Source organism: Ovis aries, chromosome 1 (assembly GCF_016772045.2).
Source record: "Ovis aries strain OAR_USU_Benz2616 breed Rambouillet chromosome 1, ARS-UI_Ramb_v3.0, whole genome shotgun sequence".
In the NCBI taxonomy this organism is placed as follows: Eukaryota; Metazoa; Chordata; class Mammalia; order Artiodactyla; family Bovidae; genus Ovis; species Ovis aries.
This window is the reverse complement of record NC_056054.1, coordinates 209,407,628-209,427,132: the sequence shown is the minus strand read 5'-3', so window position 1 is coordinate 209,427,132 and position 19,505 is coordinate 209,407,628. Positions and strand designations below refer to the sequence as shown.

The 19,505-nt window shown below is 36.8% G+C and overlaps 1 protein-coding gene and 1 pseudogene across 1 annotated transcript; one reads left to right on the top strand and one right to left on the bottom strand.

Annotated features, from left to right (window-relative positions):
• Positions 1-484: 484 nt before the first annotated feature.
• On the bottom strand, positions 485-1,984 carry LOC101110986 (nucleosome assembly protein 1-like 1). Its single transcript, XM_015092543.4, has one exon. It carries the CDS (start codon positions 1,816-1,818, stop codon positions 643-645), a length of 1,176 nt encoding a protein of 391 aa, XP_014948029.2. The 5' UTR covers positions 1,819-1,984; the 3' UTR covers positions 485-642.
• Positions 1,985-17,395: 15,411 nt separating this feature from the next.
• On the top strand, positions 17,396-18,240 carry LOC101112111 (basic immunoglobulin-like variable motif-containing protein; annotated as a pseudogene).
• The last annotated feature ends 1,265 nt before the right edge of the window (positions 18,241-19,505 follow it).

Here is a 19,505-nt window from a genome sequence, read left to right as displayed (position 1 = left end):
CCTGGGGAACGACGGGTTTGCCTCAGATGTTGGGATCCCATCCCGGTGATCCAACACCAGGATGGTGGGTCCCACTAGCTGGTATGAAAACCAGTGAGATTTACATGGGGCTGGAAGAAACCCAGACTCCATTTATGAAAAGTGTACATGCATCCTCCCCATCCACCCCCCACATACATGTGTCTCTATGTTGTTCTCAAACAAATATTTTATATTTTGCCCAGTTTTTTGTTTAATTTCAATAAGTGGCTTGCCTCCACAGTCTGCTGTACTGGAAAACATCAAAAGTTGCATGATTTGTTAAGCTTATATTGCAAACCCATGGACAGTAGCTTGCCAGGCTCCTCTGTCCATGGGATTTCCCAGACAAGAATACTGGAGTGGGTTGCCATTCCCTTCTCCAGGGGATCTTCCCCACTCAGGATCAACCCTGCTGGGTCTCCTGCATTGCAGGTGGATTCTTTTTTTTTTTTTTTTTTTTAAATTATATGACATTTTTATTTTAGGATGCGAAAACAAAAATGAGCAAACAAACAAACAAAAAACTTGAAATAGGCTTGTCAAATGGTGTAAATTCATCCTTTCCATGGAAGCAGAAGGCAGATCAGTGCAGGTTATCCTCAGGGCCTCACACATCCTGCTTCACTGCTGCTTGCACTCTGCTGGGTTCTGATCATTCTTTGGGTCATGGTCTGGATCATTTTCCTCATCTCCTTCTTCTTCCCCTTCCTCATCCGCTTCTTCACCTTCTTCATCATAATCATCATCATCATCTTCAATAGCTTCTCCAGTAAAGTATAACACTGATCTTGGGATTATATGCTCACGTAAAAAGTGTCCAATTTCAAAGTCTGCAGCGAGGATAGCTTCAGAATCATCATCCAGATCTCCACTCTCAGGAACTTCAGGAGGGGCAAAAAAATTAAAGAAAGAGTCATTAGAAACTGTTTTGGTCACAGTACGAACTGTCCCACGTCCCTTGTGTTTTTGCTTCTTCTTAATCGTTTTCAAAGTGACATTCTTCCCTTTCTTCCAATCTATCTGGCACCCTGTACAACCCATAATTTCTGGTCCATCAAAAGAAAAGGGATCAGAATCATCTGGTTCTGATCTCATCCTATATGTCTTTGTCAACACTTCATTTGTGAAATATTCATTGGGTTCAAAGTGAAATTCTAAGACAAAACTCATAGGTTGACCAGCATCTGAGAACTCCACTTTAATATCTTTCAAGTGCTTCAGAATAGGCTCATCATGTTCCTGAACCATATCACTGAGCAAGTCAACATTCTTAAAAACGGTCAGCCAAAACTCAGGAATTCCCTTGGGATCTTCTTTTTCTTCATCCTTTTTCTCATCTTCAATCTTGGCCTTTTCTTTTAGCTCCTCCGAAATGTCATCTTCCTCATCTGGTTTCCATTCACATTCTTCTTCTGTAGGTTCATAAATGGCATTAATGATCTCAAATCGCTTATCAAGCAGAGGCTGATAAAGAACAGCATACTTTCTTTCAAGATCATGAACTTCCTCATAGAATTTGGCTTCTATCTGTGCACATTTAACTTGAAGGTTTTTGAGAGCATTCACTCGTCTTTTAACTACCCTAGGCAAGCTTTCAATGTATCCTGTTGGTGTTTCTACCAGACCATCAAGTCTTTCTTGAAGGGCTGCAAGAATCTGAGGATTTTGCATCATCTGAACAGTCAGCTGACGCGCTTTGATTTTTGTTTCTTCACCAGTTTCTTCTTCTTCTACTTCTTCAACATCATCCAAATCTTGATCAAGTTCAGACTGTTCTTTGTTGTCGATGTCTGCCATGTTGTACAAATGCCAAGTATTTTCAAAAATGGCAAATTTCGTTTTCCAGCTCAGCTCTCCGGTGGCGAGCGCGGGGAGCCGAGCGGCCCGAGCTGCGCAGGCAGTGACTCAGGGCGGCGGCGGGAGGAGCAGGAGGCGGCGCCGCGAGCAGATGGCGCTAAAAAAGTGCAGGTGGATTCTTTACTAACTGAGCCACCAGAGAAGCCCTAAGTTTATAAGAGTACAATATAATATTTAACTGTAGTATTACCATTCAATGGTTAATTCCAGAAAGTCAGAGAGACAATCAAATAAAATATTACCTATTCTAATCAAATTAATTATATCATACACCTCAGTACAGCTTTTATTATTTTGACATATATACTAGTTATTATTCTCATAAGAAAAGATATTTTCCAAAGCATTATATATAAATACTAGAGAGAAATTTTTGATGTAGATGTATCACAGCCTACCCCTAGTATCCAACCTACATATGTTACATACATACTCTCATACATGAATTGCTATTAGATTTGCTAAAAGCTTGGTGTATAGATTTTTTTCTGTCTTGTAGAAAAATGGCTCTTGTAATAACAAAGTCAGCATATTTCTATTGCTCTGTTCTTACTTGTTATACTTTTATCATTATTGTTATGATCTTTTTGTTTTTCCATAAGTTTGAATTATTTTTTCTAACATTGATTCTTAACTGTTTGATTCATATATATTTACTTCTTAAATTTATATAAAAATTGTAATGCCACAAACTAGTCATGATCACATCATGTCCATATTGTTAACTCCTAAAATAATTTGTCATATTGTACGTTATATCTTACTTTTATATATTCTTTTCTAAATATTCTACAGTGATAATTGCATTTGGTTTACTTTTTAATATGTGGTTAGGTTAAATTTAGAGTGAATATATTTTCTCCATTTTTCAGGCTCAACTGAAATATACAAGTTACTTTCTAATGAGCTATTAAAAACAATATTCTTTACATTCTGACACTCCTGACCCATGACTAAATGAGATTTAGAATTATCATCTGGAAATAGACGCATCATTTTGTTTAGAGGGTAAAATGTTTAATTCAATCTGTCACCCTCAATGACTTTTTATTTTGCTGTTCTCTATTGCTTGCTCTTGGGGAAATGAGTTTCCATGTTGTAAGTGAACTTAGAAGTGGATCTGAGACCTTCCAATAGACAAGAAAGTGAGCTTGAAAATGGATCCTCTTTCATTTGAACCTTGGGATGACTGCAGACCTGACCAACACCTAAACTACTACCTTGTTTGAAATCGTGAACTGAGCCCACTCAGCTAAACCATTGAGGATTACTGACCCACACAATCTCTGAGATTAAAAAAATGTTTGCTTCTTCAAGCCACTTCATTTTTAGAGCAATTTGTTACATAGAAATAGATAACTAGTACATCTTCCACTTCTTTTTAACCAATATCAAATTTAGAAATCCCAAGTGAGACAGCAATGTATGGGGAAAAGAGAAAAGAGAATAAGACTAAACCAAGTACAGTTAAAGCAAAATCATGGTGGATTCATGTTGATGTACGGCAAAACCAATACAATATTGTAAAGTAATTAGCCTCCAATTAAAATAAACAAATTTAAATTTTAAAAAAAAAGCAAAATTGTGGCAACTCTCAACTGTCTTTAAGTAGAGAAATCAGAGATGCTAGTCTCGTAAGAGAATGTGATTAAGAACCCTGGCTACCAGTCCCTCTGATTAGGAAGAGACAATCCAATGCTGGGAACTAGAAGAGATGAATGGAGTTAAGTGTATCTATGGCCCCAAAACACTGCTCTACACATGAATCAAATCCACGGCCATGGCCTCACCTTCACAATTCTACATCTCCGTGAGTTGTCTCATGGAAGTGTCTCTTGCTTACTTACAGACTGCTGATTGACATCTGCTCTCAGTTGAGCTTCAGGTTCATAGTAATGCTCTGTGTTCCAATCAGTTCTGTCCTTGCATGTATTTGGCACAAGGAATTATACTTTTTTTTTTCTTTTTTTTTTTAATTTTTTTAAATTTTAAAATCTTTAATTCTTACATGCATTCCCAAACATGAACCCCCCTCCCACCTTCCTCCCCATAACATCTTTCTGGGTCATCCCCATGCACCAGCCCCAAGCATGCTGCATCCTGCGTCAGACATAGATTGGCGATTCAGTTCACATGATAGTATACATGTTAGAATGGCATTCTCCCAAATCATCCCACCCTCTCCCTCTCCCTCTGAGTCCAAAAGTCCGTTATACACATCTGTGTCTCTTTCCCTGTCTTGCATACAGGGTCGTCATTGCCATCTTCCTAAATTCCATATATATGTGTTAGTATACTGTATTGGTGTTTTTCTTTCTGGCTTACTTCACTCTGTATAATCGGCTCCAGTTTCATCCATCTCAACAGAACTGATTCAAATGAATTCTTTTTAACGGCTGAGTAATACTCCATTGTGTATATGTACCACAGCTTTCTTATCCATTCATCTGCTGATGGACATCTAGGTTGTTTCCATGTCCTGGCTATTATAAACAGTGCTGCGATGAACATTGGGGTACATGTGTCTCTTTCAATTCTGGAATTATACTTTTAATTGGATCCAAAAGCTGAAATTCCTGAGAAGGATATTTATTTAAAAACCACAAAAGAAATGCTATCAAATCCTTTGGGAATAATTCTCAGGAGAATTACATTTCCTGTCATGTGCTTTCTCTCTTTCACAATATAAAAGATGAGATTTTTTTTTTCCTTCTGGAGTGTTTTAAGATCTCTGACATCTAGTTTAAAAGTGATGAACGTGCAAGTTCAGTAATATCTTGCTTTAGTCGTGGGAAACATCAATTGATGGAGCTATGCCTGTGATGTTCATTCTAGTGCACTCTATCATAGCCACATTTTTCCTGTTAAAATTTGGATTTGGTCCTGTCACTTGACTTGTGGAGAATAGGTTATCTTGTTTCAAAAATATCTTTGCCAACTATCAGTCATCATTAGTGGAAACATCTTTTTTTTCCTTCCTGCTTCAACCTGTCTAATAATTCAATAAGCATACTTTCTCAATCACATCTTTGTTGTCTTTTCTTGGCTTATTCTGCTTCAGTCCAATTTTTCATCTTGGTGTAGTTGCTCCCAATGCTAGTGCCTTTTGAAAAATTGACATAAAGCTTCCTTCCCTCTCTGCTTTCATTTTCTCTTCACTTGCCAAGTCAGGGATCCTGGAGCCCAGAATAGATACCTTTATTTCCATTTGTAAAAGTCCACCTATGAATATCTAGAGATGCATGATTATAAATAAAAGAGGTACTTGGGGAAATGTTCATCAGCCAATTGCTCTCAAAAGGCAGTTGGGCAGGCTATTATAGAAGAGCTCAGGCTTCGCCATGAGTGGATCTGGGTTTTCACTGTAATTTTTCTATTTAATAGTGTGGCCTTAGGGAAAATTTTAAATGCTTTCTGGGTATGAGATTCCTTATATATTAAACAGTATTTACCTAGACATTGCTTTGAGTTTTACATGCTATAATGTATGTTAAGTGCTTTTAAAAGAGTCTGGAATATAATAAATGCTCAATAAGTATCAGCCTTGCCTCCCCACAAACAAGTTGGTTTGCCAGGTATGCTGTTATACTATAAGCTTTTCTGTAATAATGAGACAGATATTTTCTCTGTCATTAAATATACAAGGATGGGATTTAGCCTGTAAGACAAACATATTTAGGAAATTATGAAGCTCATTTTACAGGATTTACTTCAGGTATCTGTGGACACACCATTGGCTGATGAATAATGTATAACCACCTGTTATTAAATGTGTGCTCTATTATCAAGAAATGCATAATGTCTGATAGGTAGACAATTAGATGATAGCTAGATAGGTAGATAAAATCATAAGATCACAGAATTTGAAAAATTAAAAAGATCTGAAAAAATTAGTATGCAGCCCCTAAAGTTACAGATGGAGAGGGGAGGGATGAGGCTGAATTTACAAAAACACAGTTCTCCCAAATTCCATTCCTGTACTATTTCCACTATGCCAGTAGGTGGTCTGTAGATGTTTCCATAGAATCCTGCAATCAAATAACACCAAAGAATTTATAATCTTTTGCAACTATTTGTACAACAAAAAAAATTTTTAATTTTTGAATTTGTAAGTCTACTTACAGGAGATCATTACAGATTAGCTGCTTTTTTGATACAGCAAAGGATTTTGCCTGAACTATATACACTCCTCATTTGACTCCTTTTGATCATTGTGGGTAGGACAATGATCTGCCTTTGGAGATAAAAATGGATTTGAAGCATTCAACCAGCAAATGGATTTGAAGCATTCAAAACAGTCAAAATGTGTTGAAAGTAATAAGTTTACTTATCAAGTAAAATTCCCAAAGTGTATAACCTTCTCTAGACCAGTATGCTAATCCTTTTGGCAAAGTTTATTAGCATTTTAAAACCACTAGAAGGAAAAAAGAAGTCTCCTTGATTTCAGATTCAACTAAAATGTACTGAATATCAACTATGTTTCAAGGACTTTAAGGAACACTTTTTACACATATAATTTTAATTAATTTTATAACTCTATAGATTCAGTGGAATTTATATTTAACTGTTGATGAAACTGATGTTCACAAAATCAAGTTATTTATCTGGAATTACAGATATTCAAGTGAGAGAGTTAGGTTTCCAACCTGAATTTCAGTTCCAAGTGTGATGTATTATACTATAATTGCCTCAGAAAGCCTCTTGGGATTTTTGTGTTTGTTTTTACCAAGAAAAAACAATATTAAAAAAATGTTCAGCAAAATAAAAACAAATCAAATATAATCCTATTACTCTGGTATAGCTTTTCTGTGTTTTTGAGTGTATTTCCAAGTGATATTTATCCAAAGGCATTCATAATTTTACGCAGGTCTAATCCCAATGTCTGCTCATTTTTATTATCATTCTGACTTTTGAGCATGTCACCATGTTTTTGAAAGTGCTTTTTACAATTTTTATGAATGTATATTTAATCACTTTATTGGACAATGATTTATGATTATTCCATTAATATTGAATATTTAATAGATTAATAAATAATTTGTGAATATAGTTTTTTCCTTTTGTTTGAATAATTTTTATGATAAATTTCCACTAATTAGAATCCTGAGCTCAAGAATATGGATTTTTTTTCTCTTTATATTTACTGACGTATTTTTGTTGTGCCATTCAGTCTCTTAAGTTGTGTCTGCCTCTGTGACCCCATGGACTGCAACATGCCAGGCTTCTCTGTCCTCCACTATCTCCCAGAGTTTACTCAGACTCATGTCCATTGAGTCAGTGATGCTATCTGACCATCTCATGCTCTGCCACCCCCTTCTCCTTTTGCCTTCAGCATTTCCCAGCATCAGAATCTTTTCCAGTGAGACAACTCTTCACATCAGGTGGCCAAAGTACTGGAGCTTCAGCTTCAGCATCAGTTCTTCCAGTGAATATTCAGGGCTGATTTCCTTTAGGATTGACTGGTTCAATCTCCTTGCAGTTCAAGGGATTCTCAAGAGTCTTCTCCAGCACCACAGCTCAGCCTTCTGTATGATTCAACTCTCACACCCATACATGACTACTGGAAAAGCCATAGCTTTAACTATACGGACCTTTGTCAGCGAGGTGATGTCTCTGCTATTTTTTTAAAAAAATTATATAAATTTATACTTTATTATTGACCAATCTTGCTCTAATATCTACAATGTTGGAAGAATAAAACATAACCAAAGAATAGAATGAAAATGTCCACTCATTTATGGCAGCTGACACATAGAAGGCCACATACCCAGAAGGTTCTGGTGCTTGGTTTAATACTCTGTTGTGACCATCTTCAAAGTTTTAATAATTTCATTTTGACCTTGTGATTTGTAAGTGAAGCCCAATGAGACAATAAAGCAAAAGAAATAGGATCAAAAGATGATAGCTTGTCAACAGTTCCTTGACCCCTCATTTGCACATAGCAGTATATAGCATTTCCCATGTCTTATGATCACAGTTTTGATGCACCTACAAAGTGTGGGAGCTATATGAAATTCAAATAAAGGTAAGCCCACTAAGCTTATGCCTGAGTAGGGATACTAACAGCCCTAAGAAATCACATCTTTTCAATCAAATCAGAATTTGCTTCAAATGCAGAAGAAGACAGCACACTCTAAGAAAGATGAGCCACCTAGGAACTCTATCATATCATTTCTTATCAGTGTTTCATTCCTGTAATAGCCAACCATTTGCACTGGAAATGATGATGGTAAGAAAATGAAAGATAAGTCAACCCATAGTTCTTTTTCGTTTCAGTCCTTCCTTAGATATAAAAAAGCTGAAGATGGTGTTGATAAAATGTGCAAATGTCAAGAAATGAAAAAAAACAAAAAAACAGTTGCCTAGGGTTGTACATCATATTCACTCTCTTGGTAAAAACAATTTAAAAATGCAGGTATGAACTATAGAAATACAAACTGCAATTTTCGTGAGCTGTGTATAAATCAAATGTTCTTATTTTTGTATATAAACAGTGAAATTCATGCTAACTTAAAATCTTTAATTTTCCACACTTAGAACAGCATTAAGTAGCAAATAAAAAAAGAAAGAGAATGCTTTCTATTTTAGTACACTTAATGTCACGTTTTTCCTGCCTTTTGAACCAGGAGCCCTATATTTTCCTTTTGCACTGAGGCCTGCAAATTATGTAGCCAGTCCTGTCTTTAAGTATTGAGAAGCTGTCAAGTTTATGGTAGCAGATACATGTTTTCAAAATTCTGATTTTAACTTGAAAGCTCAATTTTTATCATTGGCCACAAATACTGTCAGTTGCTTGCCTTGAAGTGACAGGCTCACTTCATTTTTTTTGAGAAAATGTCTGCCAAATACTCAAGTCTGAATAACCATAGCTTCTTTCAAGCAAGAACAGTATTTCATTTTGAAATAAAAGGGAGAGTTCAGTTCTCAACAATTGCACAATGAAATAGCCATCACCTTTGGTATACAGCAGAGCTGCTTTATACATATTTTTTCACAACAATATTAAAAAGACTCTTACTCAAAAATTGAGGTTGAGTAAAATTAATAATTTTTACTGCTCTATCCAAGGCCTTTTTCCCCCTTTCCTGTATATGTATGACAATGAAGAAATGTCTACCAGTATTGTTTATTACTACTACTTTGATTCCAGGTAAGCAGTGTATCCTCCCATGGTATTTGCATCATCTGTGTAAATGTAAACCCCCTTTTTTTTTTAAGTACATGATTTTTTAGTATTAGTATGACAATTTTGATAACATGACCCCCAGAAAGAGGGTCTCTAGGGCCTTCAGTTTAGTTCAATTCAGTTCAGTCGCTCAGTCGTGTCCGACTCTTTGCAACCCCATGAATTGGAGCACGCCAGGCCTCCCTGTCCATCACCAACTCCTGGGGTTCACTCAGACTCACGTCCATTGAGTCAGTGATGCCATCCAGCCATCTCATCTTCTGTCATCCCCTTCTCCTCCTGCCCCCAATCCCTCTCAGCATCACAGTCTTTTCCAATGAGTCACCTCTTCGCGCGAGATGGCCAAAGTACTGGAGTTTCAGCCTTAGCATCATTGCTTCCAAAGAAATCCCAGGGCTGATCTCCTTCAGAATGGACTGGTTGGCTCTTCTTGCAGTCCAAGGGAATCTCAAGAGTCTTCTCCAACACCACAGTTCAAAAGCATCAATTCTTCAGCGCTCAGCTTTCTTCACAGTCCAACTCTCACATCCATACATGACTACTGGGAAAACCATAGCCTTGACTAGACGGACCTTTGTTGGAGGTTTACAAACCACACCAAGAATAACTCCACTAGTTGACTTTTTGTAAAGGGGAAAATATCATATGTTATTTGAAATGTATTTTGTACTTAAATAAGAAATTAAGCTTCACTAACTGTGGTGTTGGAGAAGACTCTTGAGAGTCCCTTGGACTGCAAGGAGAGCCAACCAGTCCATTCTGAAGGAGATCAGCCCTGGGATTTCATTGGAAGGAATGGTGCTAAAGCTGAAACTCCAGTACTTTGGCCATCTCATACGAAGATTTGACTCATTAGAAAAGACTCTGATGCTGAGAGGGATTGGGGGCAGGAGGAGAAGGGGACGACAGAGAGTCGGACATGACTGAGCGACTGAACTGAACTGAACTGAAATCTTTAATCTGCAAATGGACAACAGAACCCTCATTTTTGCATGTCAAATGAATATCTATCCCACATAAAAAGGTAAAATATACTAAGGGAAGAATGATATTTCCTCAGTCCAAAGAGCTTGACAGTGATAACCTTATTCTTTTGTTCTTTTGATAACCTTATTCTTTTCGTCTTTTACTCTTCATATTTTGACTTATGATGTCAAGAGTGTTTGTCTATTCTCTTATGCTTTTGAGCTGGCTAATCCCCATAAAAATGGTCGAAGACCTTGAAATATTTCTGCCAAGAAACAAGAAGCTAAAACTAATAAAGAAAACCAAAGCAAACTGAAATGATAGAGCTGACACTTCCACTCCTTAAGTGAGCTTGTCTTTTGTCATGATATTAGGTTAAAATCCATAATGAACTAATCAAATATGATCAGAAGTCAGTCAAAGTGTATCAAAAAAACTATTTGATAGTGAAGGATGATGAATAACCCTAAAAAGTGTATACTATATTTGAAACTTTAAAGATATATGTATATATATAACACCTGTCTATAGTAAAACCATGAGTGTTTTCACTTATAAAAATTAGATATATTAAATAAAATTATGTAAATACAAGTAAAAAGATTATCAATGATGTAGTACATTAGGATCTAAGGATTATTATTGAATCAGTTCTACACACATGAAGTTCATGGAGAAGAAAGAAGAGTACTCCAAGCAAAGAATAATAAAAAGAAAACAAAAACCTAGTATAATAATACCAATATTAGAAAAATAGAATTTAAGGAAAATTGTTAATAGAAGAACATAAAATCCTGATAAAAGAACAACTCATAAAGAAAATACAATAATCATGAACGTGTGTCACTAAAACTATAATCTTGAAATATATGAAGCAAAATCAACACGATGGAGAAATTGACAAATCCGCAAAATGGGAAATTTTTATATCTCTCTTTCTGAAACTGATAGATAAAACAAGTGAAAAATAATCAAGAACATTAGGAAAATGACCAACACTGTTAATAAGCAAGTGTTAATAAACTTGGTAAGGTCTAATATGGGAATACCAGACCACCTGACTGGCCTCTTGAGAAACCTATATGCAGGTCAGAAAGCAACAGTTAGAACTGGACATGGAACAACAGACTGGTTCCAAATAGGAAAAGGAGTACGTCAAGACTGTATATTGTCACCCTGCTTATTTAACTTATATGCAGAGTGCACCATGAGAAACTCTGGGCTGGAAGAAGCACAAGCTGGAATCAAGATTGCCAGGAGAAATATCAATAACCTCAGATATGCAGATGACACCACCTTTATGGCAGAAAGTGAAGAGGAACTAAAAAGCCTCTTGATGAAAGTGAAAGAGGAGAGCAAAAAAGTTGGCTTAAAGCTCAACATTCAGAAAATGAAGATCATGGCATCTGGTCCCATCACTTCATGGGAAATAGATGGGGAAACAGTGGAAAGAGTGTCAGACTTTATTTTTGGGGGCTCCAAAATCACTGCAGATGATGATTGCAGCCATGAAATTAAAAGACGCTTACTCCTTGGAAGGAAAGTTATGACCAACCTAGATAGCGTATTCAAAAGCAGAGACATTACTTTGCCAACTAAGGTCCATCTAGTCAAGGCTATGGTTTTTCCTGTGGTCATGTATGGATGTGAGAGTTGGACTGTGAAGAAAGCTGAGCGCCGAAGAATTGATGCTTTTGATCTGTGGTGTTGGAGAAGACTCTTGAGAATCCCTCGAACTGCAAGGGGATCCAACCAGTCCATTCTAAAGGAGATTAGTTCTGGGTGTTCTTTGGAAGGAATGATGCTAAAGCTGAAACTCCAGTACTCTGGTCACCTCATGCGAAGAGTTGACTCATTGGAAAAGACTCTGATGCTGGAGGAGAAGGGGATGACAGAAGATGAGATGGCTGGATGGCATCACTGACTCTATGGACGTGAGTCTGAGAGAACTCTGGGAGTTGGTGATGGACAGGGAGGCCTGGCGTGCTGTGTTCACGGGGTCACAAAGAGTTGGACACAACTGAGCAACTGAACTGAACTGAACTGAAGGTCTAATAAAATTTGACATACAGTTGACCCTTGAACAATGTAGGGTTAGGGGTTCTGATCCTGTGAGCAGTTGAAAATACACCTATATTATAGTCAGCCCTCTGCACCTGTGGTTCTTCCAACCCCTTGGATCGAATACCTACACACCATGTAGGACTGTAGTATTTACAACTGAAAAAAATCTGCTTAAAAGTGGGCTCACACATTTCAAACCCATGTTGTTCAAGGGTCAAGTGTATTCATAGTTTTGTACCCAGCACTATGAAATGGATATTCATTTAACTATTACCACAAAAACTTAAGAACAATCTAAATGTTCACCAAAAAGAAACAAGATGAAAGAAAATACATTCAACCATTAAAAATAAATTTATATTGTTCAATATTTTTAAGTGAAGAAAAAATGATGGATGCATATAGTTTAACATGATTGTGCGTGTGTGAGCGTGTGCTAAGTTGCTTCAGTCGTGTTCGACTCTTTGCGACCCTACGGACTGTAACCCCCTAGGCTCCTCTGTCTATGTGATTCTCCAGGCAAGAATACTGGAGTGGGTTGCCATGGCCTCCTTCAGGGTATCTTCTCAACCCAGGGATCAAACCCATGTCTCTTATGTCTCCTGCATTGATAGGTGGGTTCTTTACCACTAGTGCCACCTGGGAAGCCCATAGGTTAACACGTGCATGTAAAAAAAAATCACACATACCATATCAACAAAATATGTTTGAAAATAAATTTATGACAGGTGCTGATTAAACTATTAATAATAATTACCCTTGAGAAAGGACAAAGAAAAAGATTTACATTGTAATCACTTGCATTAGCATTGTTTGAAATGTTTATGACAAGGAAGTATGTAAATATAATAGGTATAATAGAGACAAAGAAGAAGAAAAGGTAGCTTTCCCTATCCTTGGGTAAGGGTAGGATGCTACAGCAGAAAGCAAACTCTTTATTGGCAAGACTATGGAGAAAGAGGTGGTCTCATAATGTGAAAGTGTAAACTGACAGAAGGAAATTTGTTAGTACCAATGATCACTGACATCATCTAAATGTTTCCTGGTTAACAGTTGCATATTGAGCTGTGTTAAATCAAACTCATTCCTGATAGTCACAGAAGTAAAAATCAATTTAGAAAAGGTTACAATTGATGTCAGTAAAACAAAGAGGGTTTTTACAATTAGTAGATACATATAAGTTCTATCATAAATGTATTTTGAAGGGGCAGGGTAAGGAATGGTTCTCCTGAGAAAAGGAATATCTCTGACACCATGCTATACAAATGTGATGAAATCTGGAGTGATTATGCTTTATTTTCTCTGTTAATACTCTTTTAGCAGAAAATATTCATTGTTATTACTTTCTTGGGCTCCAAAATCACTGTGGATGGTGGCTGCAGCCGTGAAATTAAAAGATGCTTGTTCTTTGGAAGAAAAGCTATGACAAACCTAGGTAGCATATTAAAAAGCAGAGATATCACTTTTCCCACAAAGGTCCATAGAGTCCAAGTCATGGTTTTTCTAGTAATCATGTATGGATGTGAGATTTGGGCCATAAAGAAAACTGACTGCTGAAGAATTGATGCTTTTGAACTGTGCTGTTGGAGAAGACTCTTAAGAGTACCTTGGACTGCAAGGAGATCAAACCAGTAGGTCCTAAAGGAAGTAAACCTTAAAATACATGAAAAGATCTTTAGGAGTGTTGTGACAAACAGTGATCCAGAGAAAAAGAAACTGTAATATCACTTACATTAACCTGGCTTCAATTCAGTATTATTTCATTTAAAATGTGATAAACTGGCAGCAAAGAGCTGGTTAATTAATCAGTCAATATTATACTAAAATAACTGTTTACAAATGTTTGAATCTGTTTTTGAGGACTGTTAGAGAATAATCTTAAAGAAAACATCAAAGATATTTTGAGAAAAGGATTAAAAGGTGTGAGAAAATAATTATTTGCCTCTATAAACAGAGAAGAAAAAAAATTAATGAACATAAATCCAGAAAAAAAGAAAGAAAATAAGTTCCAGTACATCCACATAAGCCAAAGTCTTTCAAACAAACTGAAATTTCAAAGAACATTCACAGACCAAATATCAGCTTTAGGAAAAATAATGAAATGTAATGACAACTAGCATGTGAAAAAAAAGAACACCTTATTTTCCATATATAATGTCAGTTTAATCCCAATATATCCCAATATTTAAGAAACAAAACTGTGAGCTTTTCAAAATAAAGATATGGAAAAGAAAATCAAAATGATAATTGGGAAAATTTTATTTTGTATTATCAACAGGAGATGATACATTAGAACTTCAAGGAAACAGATTCTAATTTCATGCACAGATGTTTTGGAAAAATCAATAGGTCACAAGCTGTTATTTGACTAAATTGGCCCTTTCTTTGAATTGAAAACCAAGTGTTTGCCTGCCAGAAAGGAGGACTCTTCATAAATGAATAAATAAACAAATGGAAAAAGTCAGAATGGATGAATGCATGAAGAGGAATATATTTTCAAGTTCAATTAGAGATTAAATATAGTAGTCATTAAAAATAATGAAAGTTTTTGACATTAAAAAGATTTAAAAAAAAAACCTGTTTCTCTGATAGAAGTCCCTAAATAAGAACCAAAACATAGTTGGGAATACACAGATGGTACAGGGTATTAATGAAGTATACAAATAAATAGACCAAAGAAAAGAACTGGTTTAAATATAAGGAGAGTTTAACTGGCCATTACACAAAATAAAGGACACCGAGTTTGTAATCAACCCAAATCTATTTTCTTCTATTTAAATTCCAAACTAATTGAGAGTTAGGATTTCTGATGCAGTAATTGATGAGCACAGATCAAAAGGATTTATAAGTAATGGGACTGTTCTGAAAGCCCCAAATGACAGCTGAATATGACAGCGATGCCAAAAGAAAAAGCTCAAATTTCTTGCATCTCTAAACACTGAAATGGCTGACTGTTTCCTTCTCAGCATAAGCATGTTCACATGTCTGAGAATTTATTACACAGATAGAAACATAATCCTTTTTTTTCAGCTGGCATTAAGCAAGGGAGAATCTCTCATATAGAGCCAATTCTAATTTTTTAATCTCAAGGCAATGAGTCTTAATTATTCCCCGTAAATTAATTATTTGAGAAAAATAGCATGCACTAGTGTGGGCCACAGTCACCAGATGCTGGGAAGAGTTAATGGGCAGCTGGCCTATTACCAGTAAAGGAGGAAAGCCTTTGCCTGAGTCCTTAAATTTTATCCAACTCACTTGTTAGATTCTGTTTAAAAAAAAAATCAGAGAAGCATGGAAATTACATGGTAAATCCAAAGGAAATATTTATGATACAGTAAAATTTCAAAACTAGTATATACACTATGATGACAAGCATTCAAGGAGGTCATAAATGTAAAAAAAAAAAAATGACTAGAAGGAATTACAGAAAACTTTTTTAAAAATGGAGTGGGTTAGTGGGATTATGCAACTTTTTTCCTTTGCAGTATTTACCAAACTTTTTTGATGATGTAATGTCGTTATTAAAATTTTTTAATTTAATGAAAAAATCATTTTAAGATTATTTAGATTGAAGGAGACTATTTATTGTTCATTAAAAAAATACCAGTGTGCAACTTGAATTCTCCCCAAAGGGTTTACATTTTAAAACAGTTAGACAAAACTAACAAGTACATGTTTCCAATCAACAAATGACAGGACCTTGACTTGCTATCTATAATATTATTCACATTGTTTAAAATAAAAATTAGTCAGAGTTATGGTTATTTTGTTTCAGTTTTTTATTTTGTCTTATTGCAAAGCTAGAGATGCTAGACAAACTGGTAGACATCATAATTTCTTACCCATATAGAAGTATTAGTGAGGATAAAAGTCATAAAATAATAGAAGCAAAATGCTAAGCCTTACTGTACCACTAGAGAATAACACAGTAGCAAAGCTTCTTTTGGGCTCCCCAGGGGGCTCAGTGGTAAAGAATCTGCCTGCCAGTGCTGAGATGTGAGTTTGATCCCCAGGTCTGGAACATACCCTGGACAAGGAATTGGAAACTTACTCCAGTATTCTTGCCTGGAAAATCCCACAGACAGAGAAGCCTGGAGGGTTACAGTCCATGGGGTTGCAAAGAGTCAGAGATGACTTAGTGACTAAACAATAATACAAAAAGTTTCTTTCACAGATTCTTTATCTATAAATTCCCATAGATCTGAGTACCAGGGCAACTATGTCCATCACCAACAGATGCCTATGAAGTTGTGCCTAATCATGTTCATCTGTGTATTTATTTATCTAATGGCCTGTATATTTGCTGTGTTTGTGTTTATGTTGGGTGGTGTGCTACAAACGTCATTAGCTTTCTTATAAGGTACACTAACTCCCGTACGGTGCATAAAATAAATAAGCTACAAAGATACATTGTGCAGCACAAGAAATATAGCCAGTACTTTATAACTATGAAGGGAGTCTATAAAGCTTTGAATCACTATGATGTACACCTGGAACTAGCATAGTATTGTAAATCGACTATACATCAGTTTTTAAGACGTGGTAAAAGTATTGTAAGTTGTAGGAGGTGGTACTGATGGTGCTGTTACGATTTAGTAAATGGATTTGTGAATAGCCCTTCAGATAACCATCTATTAATAATAGAAAGACCCAATTAGATAGTATAGTTACTCAATGGAAAAAGGAGTTAGAGAAAAGTAAGCTATGGCCTGGGGAAAAACGGGAGATATGAGAGACAGAAAATAAGCCGGGGGATTTAAACTCACACATGCCGGATAATGACAGCGGAACAGTAAAATCAGGGGGAGACCTGTCTGAAAGTGCATCGAGCTTTGTCATTAACTCCAAGCACCGTATTTATAGGAGGACTGGTGATATGGAGAAATGGAGCATTTTTAAGGACAAACTGAGAAGTTTGTTTAAAGTCACACTGAATTTTTCGGTTTTGAAGAAACTTCCAGAGACGCTTTCTTGTAGGAGGTTTGAACTAAAGGGCTGGAGCTTGATGGAGAGATTTGGCAAAAGATGAGGATTTAGGAGCAACTGATTATAGATGAAGATTTAAAACAAAAATAGAGGACCGTAGCTTCTACAAAGTGAAGCTTTAGAACAGAAGGTCAAGGGACAAAATTGGAATTTTCTGATTGTTGACAGACTGGAGGAGAATGAGGAGCTAGAGCTAGTGGAAAGGAGGAAAAGAAAAAGTGAGGAGTAGGGTAAAAGGGAGTTTGGGAGGGACTGAATCTGTCAACAGAACAATAGCACTGAGCCATCAAGGAATATACAGCACAAGAATTATACAGCACTATGGGAGCTGGGAATCTTCCAGCCATCACCCAAGAAGAAGCTTTACATATTTGGGGCTTTCAACCTCCATTTGAGGATATTAGGTTCGGCCCCTTCACTGCTTACAGGGAGGTTCGGAAATTCGATGCTTATGAGGTGGTTTAGACAAATTAATGACCACTTCCATGTAAAAGGATGTGCATATGTTCTATATAAGCCTCATTGGGAGAATAAAACAGCTGGAGAGACTGCTTCCGGGGACTTGTTGAAGTTAACTCATGGATTGAAAGATGAATCATTAGCTTACATCTATCATTGCCAAAATCATTATTTTTGTCCAACTGGCTTTGAAACAACCCCTGTTAAGGTGAATAAAGCATTTAGCAGGGTTCCCCTCATACCACAGGAAGCAGAATATTATATCTTAATTGGAGAATCAAGCAGAAAAATCCTGCTATTCACTGCACAAAATGGGCAGATATTATAACTGATCTAAACACTCAAAATACAGAATATTTATATATCTGGCACCTAGAGAGGGGGCTGCAGTATCAAAAGACAAAGAAGGTTGGAGGAAATTTGCATCCTAGCATTCCAGAGACTTGGCTGGCAAAGATTTGGCCTTTGGAACTTTCCATTTGGAACCATTAGACAGGAATCACAGCCTGTAACACATGCCCAGGGAATTGCCAAATCTAAGAGTGAAGACAGTATCTCCAAGAAGCAGCACAGACACCTGGGCCAGTCTTTCAGTGCTAGTTTCCATCAGGACTCGACATGGAAAAAGATGTCCAGTATCCACAAAAGAAGGAACAGTGGCTACCTACCATGGTTACAGTGATTATGATGGGAATGATTGACAATGCTGGGTACCTACAATGGGTGTCATACTCACAGCTGGTCTGTGCAGGACTGCATTAAGGCAGTATGAGATTTAAAAGTGAAAGTGAAGTCGCTCAGTCGTGTCCGACTCTTTGCGACCCCATGGACTGTAGCCTACCAGGCTCTTCCCTCCATGGGATTCTCCAGGCAAGAGTACTGGAGTGGGTTGCCATTTCCTCAAGTCTACGTTAAATAGGAACAGATCTTGTGGTACAAAACATAACCTTGTAGTTCCTCCAGTAAATAAGCTTGTGTATGATTGCGCTGTGCTGTGCTTAGTCACTCAGTCATGTCTGACACTTCACGACCCAATGGACTGTAGCTCATCAGGCTCCTCTGTTCATAGGGATCCTCCAGACAAGAATACTGGAGTGGGTTGCCATGCCCTCCTGCAGGGGATCTTTCCAACCCAGGGATCAAACCCAGGCCTCCTGCATTGCAGGCAGATTCTTTACCATCTGAGCCACTAGGGTGATTTCAGACATATAAACAGATAAGCACAGATATTTTTGTCCTTTTAAAGGTAAGAATATTAAACATTCTGGACAGTTTTGCAAAGTCCAATAGAATTAAATATAAACAAATCAAACACAGTTTCACTCAATACCATCATGATTTGAAATACTTAAGCATGAAGTGTTTTCTTATGACTGGTGGTTTAGTTGCTAAATCGTGTCCGACTCTTGCAACCCCGTGGACTGTAGCCTGTAAGGCCCCCCTGTCCATGGGATTTTCCAGGCAAGAATACTGGAGTGGATTGCCATTTCCTTCTCCAGGGGATCTTCCCAACCCAGAAATCAAACCCAGGTCTCCTGCATTGCAGGCAGATTCTTTACCAACTGAGTTATGAGGAAAGCCCTAGACCCCCAGATATTTGTTGCAGTTCTATTCCTAAGCTCAAAATTTAAGATACTCTCTGTCCTTAAAAAGAAAATTGGGGCTGTTGACTTCTAGTTTTTCTCTTGTGGTTAAAGCCCATTTAAAACAATTTAGTGAGTCTAGAAATTCTTTTTACTTGTAGCAGTATCTTGCCTGCCTCATATCTTTCCTTATTAGCTTTCTCAGGATTCTCAATAAAGAGGCAAAAGAGAAAAGACTCCAGGCACTGATCTTTTCTGCTGGTGCAGATGGGTGACTTAGTGCATCATCTCAGGTGTTCTGGACCTTCTTGGTATGTTGTTGTCATATACTGACAAGAACTTTAGGTCTTGACTTCTGTAAGTCTACAATAAACCTTGGTTTA

Coding starts and splice junctions, on each gene's coding strand:
- LOC101110986 (XM_015092543.4), bottom strand. CDS start 1,818: ATGGCAGACATCGACAACAAAGAACAGTCTGAACTTGATCAAGATTTG.